At 38.3% G+C, this 15,788-nt stretch overlaps 1 protein-coding gene across 1 annotated transcript in view; it reads right to left on the bottom strand.

Moving 5' to 3' along the window:
- Positions 1 to 242: 242 nt before the first annotated feature.
- Positions 243 to 15,788, bottom strand: part of LOC126188194 (trypsin-1-like) — a 48,035-nt gene continuing 32,489 nt past the window's right edge. Inside the window, exons 5-8 of the mRNA XM_049929736.1 lie at positions 13,436 to 13,644; positions 3,183 to 3,385; positions 1,631 to 1,685; positions 243 to 1,495 (exon numbers count right to left, since the gene is read on the bottom strand). Of these exons, the coding sequence (XP_049785693.1) occupies positions 1,377 to 1,495; positions 1,631 to 1,685; positions 3,183 to 3,385; positions 13,436 to 13,644 (586 nt within the window). The 3' untranslated portion in view covers positions 243 to 1,376. The remainder of the gene's footprint in view (positions 1,496 to 1,630; positions 1,686 to 3,182; positions 3,386 to 13,435; positions 13,645 to 15,788) is intronic.

Raw genomic sequence — 15,788 nt, 5'->3', positions numbered from 1 at the left:
ATTTGATTGTGTACCTCCCTATAATGAATGATATACTCTCTTGCTATAGTATTTTGAGAAGATTAGTAGTTGCGTTATGAAAATAAATTCCAGTTTCTTGTTGTACTTTAAAAAGAGCACTGTATTCAACATAATTTTGTATCACTTAAGAGTGGCTCAACTTAGAAACTTAAAAGTTAACACTAGTGGTAAAGATATAAATTTTTTACACAAAAAATTGATATGTAAATGTAACACTGTACTGAATAAAATATACCTTTATTTACTAATATGCACAACAAATGCCTATCTTCCTCTCAGAGGCAGCACATACATCACAATAAATGATAAAGAAACAATCTTTTTTACTCGCATTTTTAAAGATATGCTCCATACAATAGTTTATCCATTTGAGGACCATATACATTATCATGACTATTTCTGGTCACTTATGATTACCCCTCATAATACAAGAAGGCGGGGGGGGGGGGGGGGGGGGGGAGGAGGATACATTATGCTCATATTTTGAAAGTAGTGTAATCTAATTCATTACTTTATAGTTTAAAATTTTGAAAAAAAATATTAATGTTAATGAGTTCTTCTACCAGATTTCATAAATATTTAAATTTTTTGGTTAAACTTAACCCAAAAATTTAAGTTGTAGTAGTAGATGTCACTTTTCACAATGATGACCATATTACAAGGGTGCACTAAATGATTTTTTATGGTTCTGGATCCTACTTATACATCAGTATCTATTTAGAAAGTATATTGTTAATATAAATCAATTACAAACACCTAATTTTTTTGGGGTAGGTATAAAGTAATGCCCCTCCCCTCCAGCCCTTCTCAGTACAGTGCATTATGGAAAATACATTGGTATTACTAGGGTTAAGGCCTGCTTTCACCATCTGCTGAAAAGGCAGTTTCAAAGTGATTATAGTGTGATGAAGTGGACTAGAACAAAGGTAATCATCCCATCAGTGAGAGTATAATTAAATATTCAGGTAGCACAAGTTCACTCTAAATAAAATGAAGGAATCAGCTGAGGCTTTGCTAATACCAACATTTTTATCTGTTGTACATACTGTCAGAAATGTGATTCAGAACTTTACAAAGCTAACATTTCACTTTAACATGAAGGATAGTGTGAATACATATCTCCAACAGTTATGTTATTATGCAACATACAGCAGACTGAAACATGTAACTGTGATATTTCATTTATTCGCCATCATTTTCTATGGAAAGCAAAATATTTGTTGAAAATAACAAGGAAATAAATCATAACCATAAAGCTGCATGTGTCTTTCCAATTTGGATGCACCATATTTTGCTTGATACAGTTATTAATTGTTTGTAGTAATGTTAAATATTCTTGTAGCAGCTTTTTCTTATTAACTGCAGAAACAGCTATCCACTGTGTTCCTGGTAATCCAAGTGATGTATCTATTGACGCGAGTATACACTCCTGGATAATTTGGCTGTGCACAGCCTTCACCCCAAGACACCACTCCTGAAACAGAGATGCAGCAAAGTCAGTAACTGTTAATACTATTTTAGTCAGTTAACTGTGATTGGAGGTGCTAGAAGAGCAGTAGCAGTATGCAACAGCTTATTGTAATTGAAAAGTAATAGTCTAACAACTCACCAACGAGGTGATGCAGTGTATCATTCTTGATATGTAGAGGACCACCACTGTCTCCCTGTAAACATAACCACTAATTATAGTGTTTCCTAATATTGATGAACGATTTTTGTAGCATATTAGTTTTTGGGAAGTGCAAAATGTCTTTTTATGTACTAAAAACTTTGTAATTTTTGGAAATAAAATGTAGACTGATGAGCTACAATGAAATAAAAATGAGTATAGTTATTATATTTGGCTAAAAATGAGATTGAATTTAAAATTATCCTTTTAAAACAATGGGATTTCATGAGCTTTCCACTATGCCACTTCTCAATGCAGTTTTGAGTGAACCCATGGGCCTATTAATGTATCATATGCTGAGGAATTGAAAGTGCTGAGAGAAACTGTAAAGCAATGCTAGCTCACTAGGTTATGGACTCAGTCTGGTTTGCAGTTGTTCATCACACCTCTTGAATTAAGGCAAATTTAGTAGAAGTCTTACCACTAAGACTGAACTCCAAATAATTTTACTGTAATGTGAACAGCAGGTGCCCAGTCTCATTTTTTGTTTTTTGCATGTACTGTTACTTCTATCAAAAGCTTACTTGTAGGCAAGTAAAACAGGCAGAAAATTTATGCTGACATCCACACAATGCACAGCATGTCTTCCTTTTGGTGAGCAGCTTTCACACAAACAAATATAATCCATCCTAAATTTCCCACATTTACTTAAAGTTTTGCATAATGGTTAACAGATACTTTGTGACAGTATGAACCATGTGGAACCCACAAAAAATCAATGTTAGGCTGACTTCTTCAGGTACATATTCACTGAGATCCACTGTCTTGTGTGCTGATCTATTACATGCATACAACTTGTGTAAAGATCCTTCCATAATTAGCCTACTTTGGTCATTCACATGCAAGGATCAACTATACCAAACTAATGAAATCTTCTCAGGCTTCCATCCGGGTAGCTGCGTCGAAAATCCATGATGTTTTGATGAGTGTCATTCTCATCATCTACTGGTGCCAGAAGATGATGAGAATGACACTCATCGAAACATCAAGGATCTTCAACACAGCTACCCAGATGGAAGCCCAAGAAGATTTCATCAGCAGTATACACTGGGAAAGCCTACATTCACACATACCAAACAAGTCTGCGGTGAGCAACACATCCATACAATGTTAACTCATCTTCTGCACTTTTAGTTCCATTTTATACTACTCGTTTTTAGTGAGTGTACTGAGAGAGAGTGTGTTACTGTATTTATTTTCAACAACTTTAAATGATGCTAAAAATGATTATAAGAAAAATACACATTATTTATCAAAAATTATAGAAGTATCGGTCACACACACACACACACACACACACACACACACACACACACACACACACACACACACACTAGGAAAACGCAAATAATATGTGTCATTTAGCTACCTTACTGCACAACATCTGTTCCTCAACATATGATTTTGATGAACACAATTAACATGTCGATATTTTGCTTTATAGTTATGAAGTTATTTCTGGAACTAAGAACACACTGAGACAGACCCATACCTGGCAGGAATCCTTCTTGCCCTCTGGGTATCCAGCACACATCATGTTTTCAGTGATGCGCTGCTGGCCATATGCAGTCTTCCGGCACTCTGAGTTGGCCATGATGGGCACTGTCACTTCACGCAGCTGCGATGATGGCTGGCCCAACGGTTTTGTTACGCCCCAGCCTGTTACCAGACCCTGCTCCCCAGTGAAACTGTGGCCTGCACAGACACCACAGAATACCACTGATTGTACCTCCAACAACATACACACCACTATTGATGAAAGTGTCCTTGATAACAGACAACATTTTGTCATGAGACATCCTGCAATTGTATTTTCTTAAAGTATTTATTTCCTCTATCTCAGTTGCAATGTGTCATAAATGATTACTAGTTTCATTCAATTAATGATCATCTTCAAATGTATAGAAATAAAAATAAATATTAAAAAGCATCTATTTTAAGTAATATTTAAAATTTATAATCCTTAATATTATATCCAATTAATCACGAGTTTTGAAAAAAAAGTCTATTAAAGATCTATGGCATAAACTGTAAAATAAAAGGCATAGCACTATTATACCAGACTTTTAACACCACTCAGTAGTATTCTGCATAGCGTCAAAACTAGTGAACATTTGTGGTAATTCACAACTGAGACTATTAAAACACATATTTTAAAAAAAGTGTCCTGGTTAAATTTTTTTATCACTATCGTTGCTAGATCAGTTAGCTTTATACAGATAATATACAAACTGCAAGTGCACTTAAATTTTTCAAGTGGAAGTTATTGATCCTTGAGTGTGTACAGAAACTTTTCCAGTAAGGGGAAGGGGGTGCAAGTCTCAAAAATTTCCATTTAATTATACAAATTATTCAAGTACATATTTGTATTCACAATGTGGATTTTTAGAATTTTTAATGGTGCATCATATCCTCTAAAACTGTACACTTCAAGGCAGTCATTAGTACAGCTATACCATTGTGCTTCAAGAAATGGAAAACAAAGATATAGCTACACTAATGGCTGCCTTAGGTATATCCATTGTCTTGGGCCAAAAAGTAGGATAACTATGAAACATCAAAAGTTATCATTTTCCTCTGACCAAGATGGAGGATGTAAATGATTAAACATGAAAAATAGCAACCTGCCTCTCTGGAATTCTTCCATGAAATTTTTTTCCTATTTAATATGCTGGAGATAATATACATCTAAAAAATAAGTATGGCTGATGGCAGTGTTTTCTCAAAAACCATTCCAAAATTAGTTTCATAAAATTAAACTTCATTCTAAATCTCCTCAAAAAGTTTCCAATGTTATCAACTGCGAGTATCTGAAAAATAAATATTCACATGGTCATGATGAAAACAGTAGAAAATAATGAAATGTTCAGAAGTTTGCAATGCAGCAAGTTACTTATGAAATTAATCATTTCATGGTATTACTTTCCCACATTGATGCAAACATGTTGTCAAGTCACTCCACAAAAAAAGACAAAATATCAGTGAAGAGCTACCAACTCATCTCATTGTTGTCAGTATTCTAAAAGAAATATTGAAAAGCTATGTACAATAGGCTTGATTAAAAAAACATAGTGCACTCAGTAAAAAACAGCTTGGATTTCAGAAAGGCTTTCAACTGAACAAGCTATATATATCCTGACAGATGATGAACTAGAATCAGTTAATCAGAAACTATTGTCTTTGGGAATATTTTAAAAACAATCAGTGATGTTGTAACATTAGATTATATTTTGTGTGCTCTGTTTCTTTTAACATATTTATTTATAATAAAATATTTTCCACCTCTTTAAAGGAGCACACTAGTTGCCTTGGAGCACTGTAGAGGTTGCAGACCGGTACAAAGCACTCATGTTACCTTCAACCACTGGCAAAAGTCATGGCAGTGAAGTGTTGTACTTGAGCCAGAAGGTTGCACAGAATCAACACACTAAGATGGTTCAATGTGGATATGTAACAGAATGGCAGAAAGGAGCTATTGTGTTTGGAACTGTTTATTACTCCACCATGAGTATAGTTGCCTGATTTTTTGGTGTATCAATGCAGACTGTCCAATGTATGAACAGAGAATGGTGTTTCATTTGCAGCCATGTAACACTTTTTACAAACAGTAGTCATACAAAGATTCTAATGATGAGTGTTCATGCCTTGTCAATGAAAACTAGTTTCAGACTTCACAAGAATTTGTGCCACCAGTGAAAACAAGCCCATCTCAACCAGTTTTCATGTGTACTTTGCAAAGGGAACTGCACGCAACAGATATTCTGAGTCAGGTCTATTGTAATAGGTCATTGCTCAAAGGGCATCTAAAGCTGCATGTTTTCATTAGACCAAGCAAGACAGTAGTTGACTGGAGGTGTGTAGGTGGAAATAATGGAAGGTGTTCAAAGCTCTGGCAGTGCAGTGAAGTATTTAACCCGCAGTGTGTGGAGGTTGTATTTCAGGCTGTAGGTGGTTCTTTGGACGTTTGGGGCTGTTTTTCATACCATGACTCGGGCCAACTCATTCAGGTTGCAATGAATATGAAACAGGTTGTTTGTTTCCATATTCTTGGATGTGTGTTGCTCTTTCTTCCACATCTTCATTATGAGTATGCTGTGGACATTCATGTCTTTCTAGATGACAATAGCTGTGTTCACAAGGCTCTACGCATAAGTTCCTGGTTTGCCCACACTCAAGTGCCCTATTGCACTTTAAGTGGCCCACAAAATCACCTGTCTTAATCCCACATAAAATTTCTGTGATTATTTGGAGCAGTGAGTGAATCACAGCATTCTCTGTAAGATCTAATCATTAATGGATGGCTTCAGTTGGATATGCCGTACCTGAAGAAACATTCGGATTCACTTTTCATCAAACTAAGGATATTATCAGAGCTAGAGGCATGCCAGTCAGCACAGATTTCAAAAATGTTGATCATGTGAAACGCTACTCATACTTTTCTCACATGACATCCTAAAAGTCATGGATCAAGGCAGTCAAGTAGATGTGCTATTTCTTGATTTCCAAAAAGTTTTTGACTCAGCACCACATCTTCACTTATTATCAAAAGTATTGTCAAAGGGATAGCAAGCATAATTCGTGACTGAACTGAGGATTTTTTGGTAAAGAGGGTGCAGCATGTTATCTTGGACGGAGAGTAATCAACAGATGTAGAAGTAACTTTGGGTGTGCTCAAGGGAATTGTCTTAGGATCCTTGTTTTGTGGATGATGCAGTTATCTATCATGATGTACTATCTGAGAAAAGCTGCACAATTATTCAGTTAGACCTTAATGAGATTTCAAAGTGATGCAGTGACTGGAAACTTTCTTTCTTTAATGTTCGAAAATGTAAAATTGTGCACTCCACAATGAAAAAAATCTAATATCCTATGACCACAGTAACAACGAATCACAGTTGGAATGAATCAATCCACAAAACAATTTGACAGTAACAACGATTCACAGTTGGAATCGGTCAACTCACAAAAATATTTGAATTTAACACATTGTGAAGATATGAAATAGAATGATCACATAGGTTCAGTCATAGGTAAAGCAGGAGCAGACTTCAGTTTATTGGCAGAATACTAGGGAATGCAATCAATCTACAAAGGGCATTGCTTAAAAATCACTCATGTGATCTATCCTAGAATATTGTCCAAGTGTGTAGGATTCATGCCAAATAGGACTAACATAGAATATTGAACATATACAGAGAGGGGCAGCATGAATTGTCACAGTTTTGTTTGATCCATAGGAGAGTATTAGAGATCCTGAAGAAACTGAACTGGCAAACATTTGAGGGTAGATGGAAACTATCTCGAGAAAGCCTACATACAAAGATTCAGGAATTGGCTTTAAATAATGACTCTAAGAATATACAACCTCCTAAGTACCACTCTAGTAACGATCATAAGAACAGGATTAAATGAATTACAGAGGCACAGAGGCATTTAAACAAGCATTCTTCCCACACTCCATACTTTCCATACTTGAGTGAAATGGGAAGAAGGTCAAATAACTGGTGCAGTGGGATATACCCTCTGCCATGCACTTCACAGTGGTTTGCAGAATATGGATGTAGATGGAGATTAGTGTGAAGTCTGATTGCAGTGATTAATTTTTACTCTTTGTGGTTATGTGAATGTTCTTCCACTTGCGTCGTCACAAGACTCATAATTTGTCCTTTTTGCAGACGATAAAAATATGTACCAGTTCCATCACTGCAGTGGAAGATAACAAAATACTTGAAATATTGACAGATGGTTCAAGACAAGCATATTACCTTTAGCTTTTGGAATTACTTAGTACATATAAGTCAGTGTTACTCATAGAACCCCACAAACTGTAAATACGGACTAATGAAAAATGAAAAACTAGAAGTAGAAACTATTATGTTTTCGACACTACAGATAAATCAGAACTTTAATTAAAAATTGCTTGGAATTAATACTGTTCTTTGGCTCAGTTTCAATCGCAGTACCGGTATGAGTTTTTACCAGTGACCGATTGGTGGAGGGGGCGAGGGGGGGGTGGGGACGGGTGTTTGATCTGTATCAAACCAACCCTTATGATTATAAGTTACCCGTGCCGGACAGGGATGTTTATTTCCCGAACACTGGATATATAAAACTTAACATTTAATTTAAATTTGTAGATCCATACACAGAAAGTATCAATAAACTGTTATTATTAACATATTTGCTCATTAATTGTGGAAAAAGCATTGTGCATTGAAGCATTTCAAACTGACCCGTCGGTCTCATGCTGTCATTGTTGCTTTTATCTGAGCTCCACCATCCTTAACTTCCCAGCTTGCGAAGCAGGTAGTGGTGGCAGCCGTAGCACAGACTTGATGAGTGGCGATTGAAAACTGAGAAAAGGTACCTGGTGGGCGGGATTCGACAGTCTTGACTTTGCTAGCAGCAGACCATGTGGGTCGAGCTTTACACCGCCTTTCCAGTATTGCGTATGTGAAAATTAATTTGTGTCGTTTGGTTTGTTCACTCGCGTCCGCAAAAGATACGGCGATCACCATACGTTACCGCTTTGGTAAGATTGTTAGTGAGTTATGTGTGGACCTGTAAGAACTACGGAATTTCAACTGGTTTTCAAACAAAGCAAAATTTCGAAGTTCCATAAGAGCAGTGCGTTGTGTGCAACCGTTGACAGCCAGGGTACTAACAGAGGTGCTAAAAGAATTAAAATAGATGGTGAATCTCTAAAAAACAAAACTGTAATAATGGTGTTAACAAAGAGAAAAAGAGTGAATCTTCGGTGACTGAAAACTGTGAGAAGTCTCAAGGTACGAATGAGAGTAACAGCAGGCTTCAAGTTATAGTAGGAAATTATGTTGCATTCTCACGTTCTCAAAATTGGTAAACCTGTCTGTAAGCTACCAATAACGCATTTTTAGCTAGTGCTGTCGAAAAAAAAAAAAAAAAAAAAAAAAAAGGGAGGGGGGGAGGTCGTTGATGATGAAACGCACAGATAACAGACGAGATGCCTAGAAATCATACATAACAAAGAAAAAAAACGTTTAGAAAAATCCGTGAGTGAAAGTTAAAAGTTGTGAGGAAAGCACCAGCAATAAAAAGCGACAATAACTGCTTCGTTGTTCAGCTGTGTAATAGCTAAACAGAAATTATCATTCAAATCATATCTGCAGTAATCGAAGTACAAAAGTGAAATGGTTTGTCAGTCGATAATTGCTTCATTCTGACCACGTACGGTGAATCATTATGTTTATAGGAGAAGAAAAGGTAAACAGAAATCTTGCTCACTTCCTTATAGAATCTGGTATAAGCTTTAGTATCATAATGGATGGAAGTACATACATTTATAATAAAACCTGTTTAATAATAAATGTACGTTTGTCCTTTGATGGATTTGCTTGTAATTATTTTTTCGATATTGTTGAAGTGGAAAGGGGGACAGAAGAATGCATTTTCAGAGCACTGTTAGCAGGTCTTGAAAAGTATGAACCTAAATACGATGTACTAAAAAAAACCATGTTGTAGGTATTGCTGTAGATGGTGCATCAACAATGCTAGCACCTTACGAAGCAGTAGCAGCTCTACTGGGTAAAAATTTACGTACATAAGGGTTTAACTATCGTGCACAGTATGAACCACAAAATGGAACTAGTTGTCCACGATGTTATGAATGATGTAGCAGATGTATGCCACACACAGGGTTTTTTAGATTCCTTTTATATTGTGTCTTCTCGCATTCCCAAAAACCAGAGACTACTACAGGATGTTTCACAAGAATTGTCCTTGCAGCTATTAAAACTGAACTGTGTTTTTCATGTGCGTTGGTTGTTTCCTCATATAATGCCATTTGATCTCTTATTGAAAGTCATATTTCTCTTGTCAGTCTTTTTGGAAAACTAAGTGATGATGGTTCCCGATCAACTCATGAGAAATCTAAGTTTGAAGGTTTGCTAAAACATCTCACAAAGTGGTTGCTTATAATGGAATTAGTTGTACTTTATGAGGCCCAAGAAGTTCTGCAAGAATTATCATTCTTTACGCAAAACAGAAATTCTTCAGTCCTTAAAGCGAAACAAGAAATGGACTTGGCTATAAAAACTGTTGAAACACTGAAAACAAATGACTCCCCGCAAATGAGGAGGATGGTACAAGAGTTAGAGGAGAAGCGCACCTTTGAAGGAATGCTAATTAAAGAACCATCTGGTAATGAATGTAACAAATTTCAGACGTTTCGGAAGAACTTTTCTCAGTCTTTGGTGGAGAATAGAAAAGACCGGTTTGAAGACTTGTATTTAGTTTCAGATGCAGCCGCATTAAATTCAGAAACATGCCCTTCATATGATTATGAACATGTTACTGTGACATATCAAGTCTCAATATCATTGCGCAGTTCAGAAACCAACTGTAAAACCCTCGAATCTTCAACAGCAGTCTCATTCATCTCGTCTGTACTAAACTCTGTAAATGTGTGTGTTTACTGTGCAGGTAATATCTTTATAGAACAAAAAAATTAATAAAAGTTAACTAACCTTTACATGATCACTAAGAACACCCCATAAGAGCTTCGCAATTTCAGGAATAATAACTGAAATGCTTTATTTTGATACGTGAAACTAATAGCTCAAACTAGTATAATGAATCACAAGTTGCAGATAAAGGAGTGTAATTGCCAGCCGCATCTGTACAGAAATTGTATTTTGCATAACTGTATCTTGCCTAGAGAAACGTGTTTCGCTTTCATAACCAAAGAATCAAAATCTTACTGAGAAATTCTTGCCAAATTTTCAAACAAAATATCATCGTCATTTTGCATCTCTCACATTAAAACATATCTGTTGTTTAGATATTTCTTTTTACCCATAGTCTTCTTTTCTGTAGCCTTCTTTTTTCATAATAAATGCAGCGCAAATTGCGGAGCTAATAAACGGTTCCATAGCAGATAGCTGCAGCGAAGAGGCAACATGTGGACACGAGAATGCGCATTGTATGTGCGTTTTTTCTACTAACTTTTTGTGCATGCGCTTTTGTTCCCGTGCTTCTGCGATTGCGCCTGAGAAAAGAGACATCTTGACTCCTTCACGCTGACACAACTGAATGGATTTGGAATGCAGAAAGGTTATACCCTGAATTAACATATATGCGTTATATTTTAATGTATATACTATATACCGGTACATGTATATGTAATATACATAAAGTGGAAACATTGATACCATATATTTCGAAAAAATTATTGACTGATTATTTCAAATTTTTATACGATACTCTAATGAACGTTCGGATGAACATAGGCAATATTTCTTTGTAATATATATGAGAATCTGATTACAGTGAGATAGGGGAAGAGGTGATGTACACACACACACACACACACACACACAGAGAGAGAGAGAGAGAGAGTTGGGTGTTAACAACGACATAAGCTATATGATTTTATGATGTGTACAGGGTGTTACAAAAAGGTACGGCCAAACTTTCAGGAGAAATTCCTCACATACAAATAAAGAAAAGATGTTATGTGGACATGTGTCCGGAAGCACTTAATTTCCATGTTAGAGCTCATTTTAGTTTAGTCAGTATGTACTGTACTTCCTCGATTCACCGCCAGTTGGCCCAATTGAAGGAAGTTAATGTTGACTTCGGTGCTTCTGTTGACATGCGACTCATTGCTCTACAGTACTAGCATCAAGCACATCAGTACGTAGCATCAACAGGTTAGTGTTCATCACGAACGTGGTTTTGCAGTCAGTGCAATGTTTACAAATGCGGAGTTGCCAGATGCCCATTTGATGTATGGATTAGCACGGGGCAATAGCCGTGGCGGGGTACGTTTGTATAGAGACAGATTTCCAGAACGAAGGTGTCCCGACAGGAAGACGTTCGAAGCAATTGATCGGCGTCTTAGGGAGCACACAACATTCCAGCCTATGACTCGCGACTGGGGAAGACCTAGAACGACGAGGACACCTGCAATAGACGAGGCAATTCTTCGTGCAGTTGACGATAACCCTAATGTCAGCGTCAGAGAAGTTGCTGCTGTACAAGGTAACGTTGACCACGTCACTGTATGGACAGTGCTACGGGAGAACCAGTTGTTTCCGTACCATGTACAGCGTGTGCAGGCACTATCAGCAGCTGATTGGCCTCCACGGGTACACTTCTGCGAATGGTTCATCCAACAATGTGTCAATCCTCATTTCTGTGCAAATGTTCTCATTACGGATGAGGCTTCATTCCAACGTGATCAAATTGTAAATTTTCACAATCAACATGTGTGGGCTGACGAGAATCCTCACGCAATTGTGCAGTCACGTCATCAACACAGATTTCCTGTGAACGTTTGGGCAGGAATTGTTGGTAATGTCTTGATTGGGCCCCATGTTCTTCCACCTACGCTCATTGGAGCACGTTATCATGATTTCATACGTGATACTCTACCTGTGTTGCTAGAACATGTGCCTTTACAAGTACGACACAACATGTGGTTCATACACGATGGAGAGCTCCTGCACATTTCAGTCGAAGTGTTCGTACGCTTCTCAGCAACAGATTCGGTGACCGATGGATTGGTAGAGGCGGACCAATTCCATGGCCTCCACGCACTCCTGACCTCAACCCTCTTGACTTTCGTTTATGGGGGCATTTGAAAGCTCTTGTCTACGCAACCCCGGTAGCAAATGTAGAGACTCTTCGTGCTCGTATTGTGGACGGCTGTGATACAATACGCTACTCTCCAGGACTGCATCAGAGCATCAGGGATTCCATGCGACGGAGGGTGGATGCATGCATCATCGCTAACGGAGGACATGTTGAACATTTCCTGTAACAAAGGTTTGAAGTCACGCTGGTACGTTCTGCTGCTGTGTGTTTCCATTCCATGATTAATGTGATTTGAAGAGAAGTAATAAAATGAGCTTTAACATGGAAAGTAAGCATTTCCGGACACATGTCCACATAACATATTTTCTTTCTTTGTGTGTGAGGAATGTTTCCTGAAAGTTTGGCCGTACCTTTTTGTAACACCCTGTATAATACACAGTTCCAAGAGGTAACATTTATTCACAAATAACTGTTTAACAATCGGTAACATCGTGGGACGAAGCTAGTAATTAACTATACTAACCCACTAGCACATCCCCCATACTGGTAAAATGATTACTGTTACAGATAATTTAGTAACGAAGAAACTTGTTTATTCTATTTCCATTTACTCTGGCTTAAATACTCTCTGGACGAGAAAATGTATTGTCGAAGATACAAATACGTACCATTCCGTTTAGCCAGCAGAAAATGAGATCCCTGAGATTCACGCATTATCATATCATCACTTGTGACAAAGGGCACAACTGTATCATATAACACATCTCATCAGTCCATTTGGCTCAAGAGTTGAAGCAGAAAAACGTCTTCTACGAGTAATGATTTAGGCCTATTCTTGCTTCATCCCTTTCTACGTTTTATTTAAATAAAACAGATTTTCACTGGAAGTGACTGTCAGCTTAGATGATCCTCTGTAGACGAAGACAAGACATACTGTCAAAACTATGCGAAATGTAATGGATGGACTTTTTTTCAATCGTCTGTTCATAAATTTTAAGATTTTCAGCTTGTTTTTCTAAGATGTTAATATCTAACCCTGACTGAAGCTGTACGTTGATAACGACCCAGAGGCAGAGTTCTGAAGCCATCAGGGAGAAAAAACGTCATAATGTATCATTCTGAAAATACCAATAGTGATTCTCGCAACAAACGTCTCTTCGGGTAACTCACCTTTGGTGGGCATGCAGACGGTCCTCAGGTCTCCCTCTATCTTGACGGGTTCGCTGAGCCGGATGAGCGCGATGTCGTTGTTGTAGTTGCTCGAGTCGTAGCGCCGGTGCAAGCGGACCCTCATGACGCGACGCTCGATCACCTCCGTCTCCGACGGCTTGTCCCTGTCATGCTCCAACAGCCGCACGCGGATGCGTCGGTGGTCGAAACTTCCAACAATGATTGCAGGAGAAATATTATACACAGTTTCCGCACTTGTGGTGTATTTGAGATCAGTTCTCAGAATGAGATTTTCACTCTGCAGCGGAGTGTGCGCTGATATGAAACTTCCTGGCAGATTAAAACTGTGTGCCCGACCGAGACTCGAACTCGGGACCTTTGCCTTTCGCGGGCAAGTGCTCTACCATCTGAGCTACCGAAGCACGACTCACGCCCGGTCCTCACAGCTTTACTTCTGCCAGTACCTCGTCTCCTACCTTCCAAACTTTACAGAAGCTCTCCTGCGACCTTGCAGAACTAGCACTCCTGAAAGAAAGGATACTGCGGAGACATGGCTTAGCCACAGCTTGGGGGATGTTTCCAGAATGAGATTTTCACTCTGCAGCGGAGTGTGCGCTGATATGAAACTTCCTGGCAGATTAAAACTGTGTGCCCGACCGAGACTCGAACTCGAACTCCCGAGTTCGAGTCTCGGTCGGGCACACAGTTTTAATCTGCCAAGAAGTTTCGAGATCATTTCTATTTCTCATTTCTGCATCTATGGAAATGCACTTACAATACTTGTGTACAAGCACGGCTCTAGCCTCTGTAATAACACATGTCAAATGATTGGACCTCGATCTGAAATTTCTGTCTGTACAGCGGAGATGTTAGCCGTATTGGAGACCATTTATAATGAAATACAGACATTTAAACTCATGTTGATACTTACGGACTCCCAAAGTGTTATATGGAGATTACAAATCCAAAATTCGAGAAGCAGACTAACATATTTTGAATATACGAGAGTGGTTTGAGAAGTCTGGTAAAAAGTTAAGAAAAAATGTTTGTTTCGTAAAACAACTCACCTTACTTCTCGAATTAGTCTTCTTTGAGGGGAATACGCTTGGTCCAGAAATTCCCCAGCTTTTTCATCCCATACGAAAAGTAGTTTCTGTCAAACTCTGGAAAGTACTCGTTGAGTGTACCTATCATTTATTCCCAGCAAACCAAAGTTTCAAGTTAGGGAACAGGAAGAAGTCACTTGGGGCTGTATGGTGAAAAGGGTGGGTGAGGAACCAATTCAAAGCCAAATCAATTTCACCATTGATGTAGGGGATGATGCATTATCCAAGGTGAAAGAGCACTTCTTGCCTATCAGCCTTGGTCTTCTTCTAGTCAACACAAGTTTCAGTCAATCCGACAATGAAGCATAATAGGGTCCAGTTATGGTTCTGCCTTTTTCCAAGTAATCTACGAGGATTATTCGTTAAGAACTCCAAGACACCTTACCGGCTGACAAAATGGTCTTTGCCTCCTTCAGTGCACTTTTACTAGCCTTTGTCCATAGTTTTAGCTGTCTTTTTCACTCTGGTGTGTAATGATGGACCCAGGTTTCATCAACAGTCAGAAATCGGCCCAAAAAGTGTTGCGGACTGTGATTAAACATCGCCGAACATTGTGCTAAAATGTTGTTGTGGATGTACTTTTGGTCGACTGTGGGCAATCGCGGCAGCCACCTCGCACACAGCTTTTTCATAGCCAATTCTCCGTGCAGGAAATTATGCACTCGCTCAGTTGAGATTCTTACAGTCTCAGCAATCTCACGCAGTTTTATTCGGCGGTCTTGCATTACAATATCATGGATCTTGTCAACGGTTTCCTTTGGTGGTAACCTCAGTTTGACAGCCAGAGCTTGCTTCGTCCTCGGTGCTTGTCTTGTCACGTTTAAATTCTTTAATCGAAAAGTTAATGGTCTTCATATGATGATGAAGAGTCCGTGTGGACTTCATCCAATTCTGTTTCGATTTGTGCGACAGTCTAACGCTTCAAAATGGAAATGTTAAGTAACAGCACGAAACTCGGTTTCCTCCATTTTAAATCGCAGTCGACACACTGACCAATTCAGACGCCTGTCGAAGATGAAATGTACGCTGCACATTGTTGAAATTGATTATACTGTCCTTGGAATAACTAAGCTTATCAACCACGAAGGCGCAGCAAAAATATTCTATTCTTTCACGGAAATTTACGACACATCAGTCCACAATCGTATATGGAAACCTTCATAGAAGCAAGAAGAAATGACATAGACGTGCAGTTGCTACAAAGAAAAGGACATTATGAAATGTTCAGTAGTTAAATTAGTAGCAAA

Source organism: Schistocerca cancellata, chromosome 5 (genome assembly GCF_023864275.1).
Source record: "Schistocerca cancellata isolate TAMUIC-IGC-003103 chromosome 5, iqSchCanc2.1, whole genome shotgun sequence".
NCBI lineage: Eukaryota > Metazoa > Arthropoda > Insecta > Orthoptera > Acrididae > Schistocerca > Schistocerca cancellata.
Note: the sequence above shows the minus strand (reverse complement) of the source record. Positions and strands in the feature narration are given on the sequence as shown.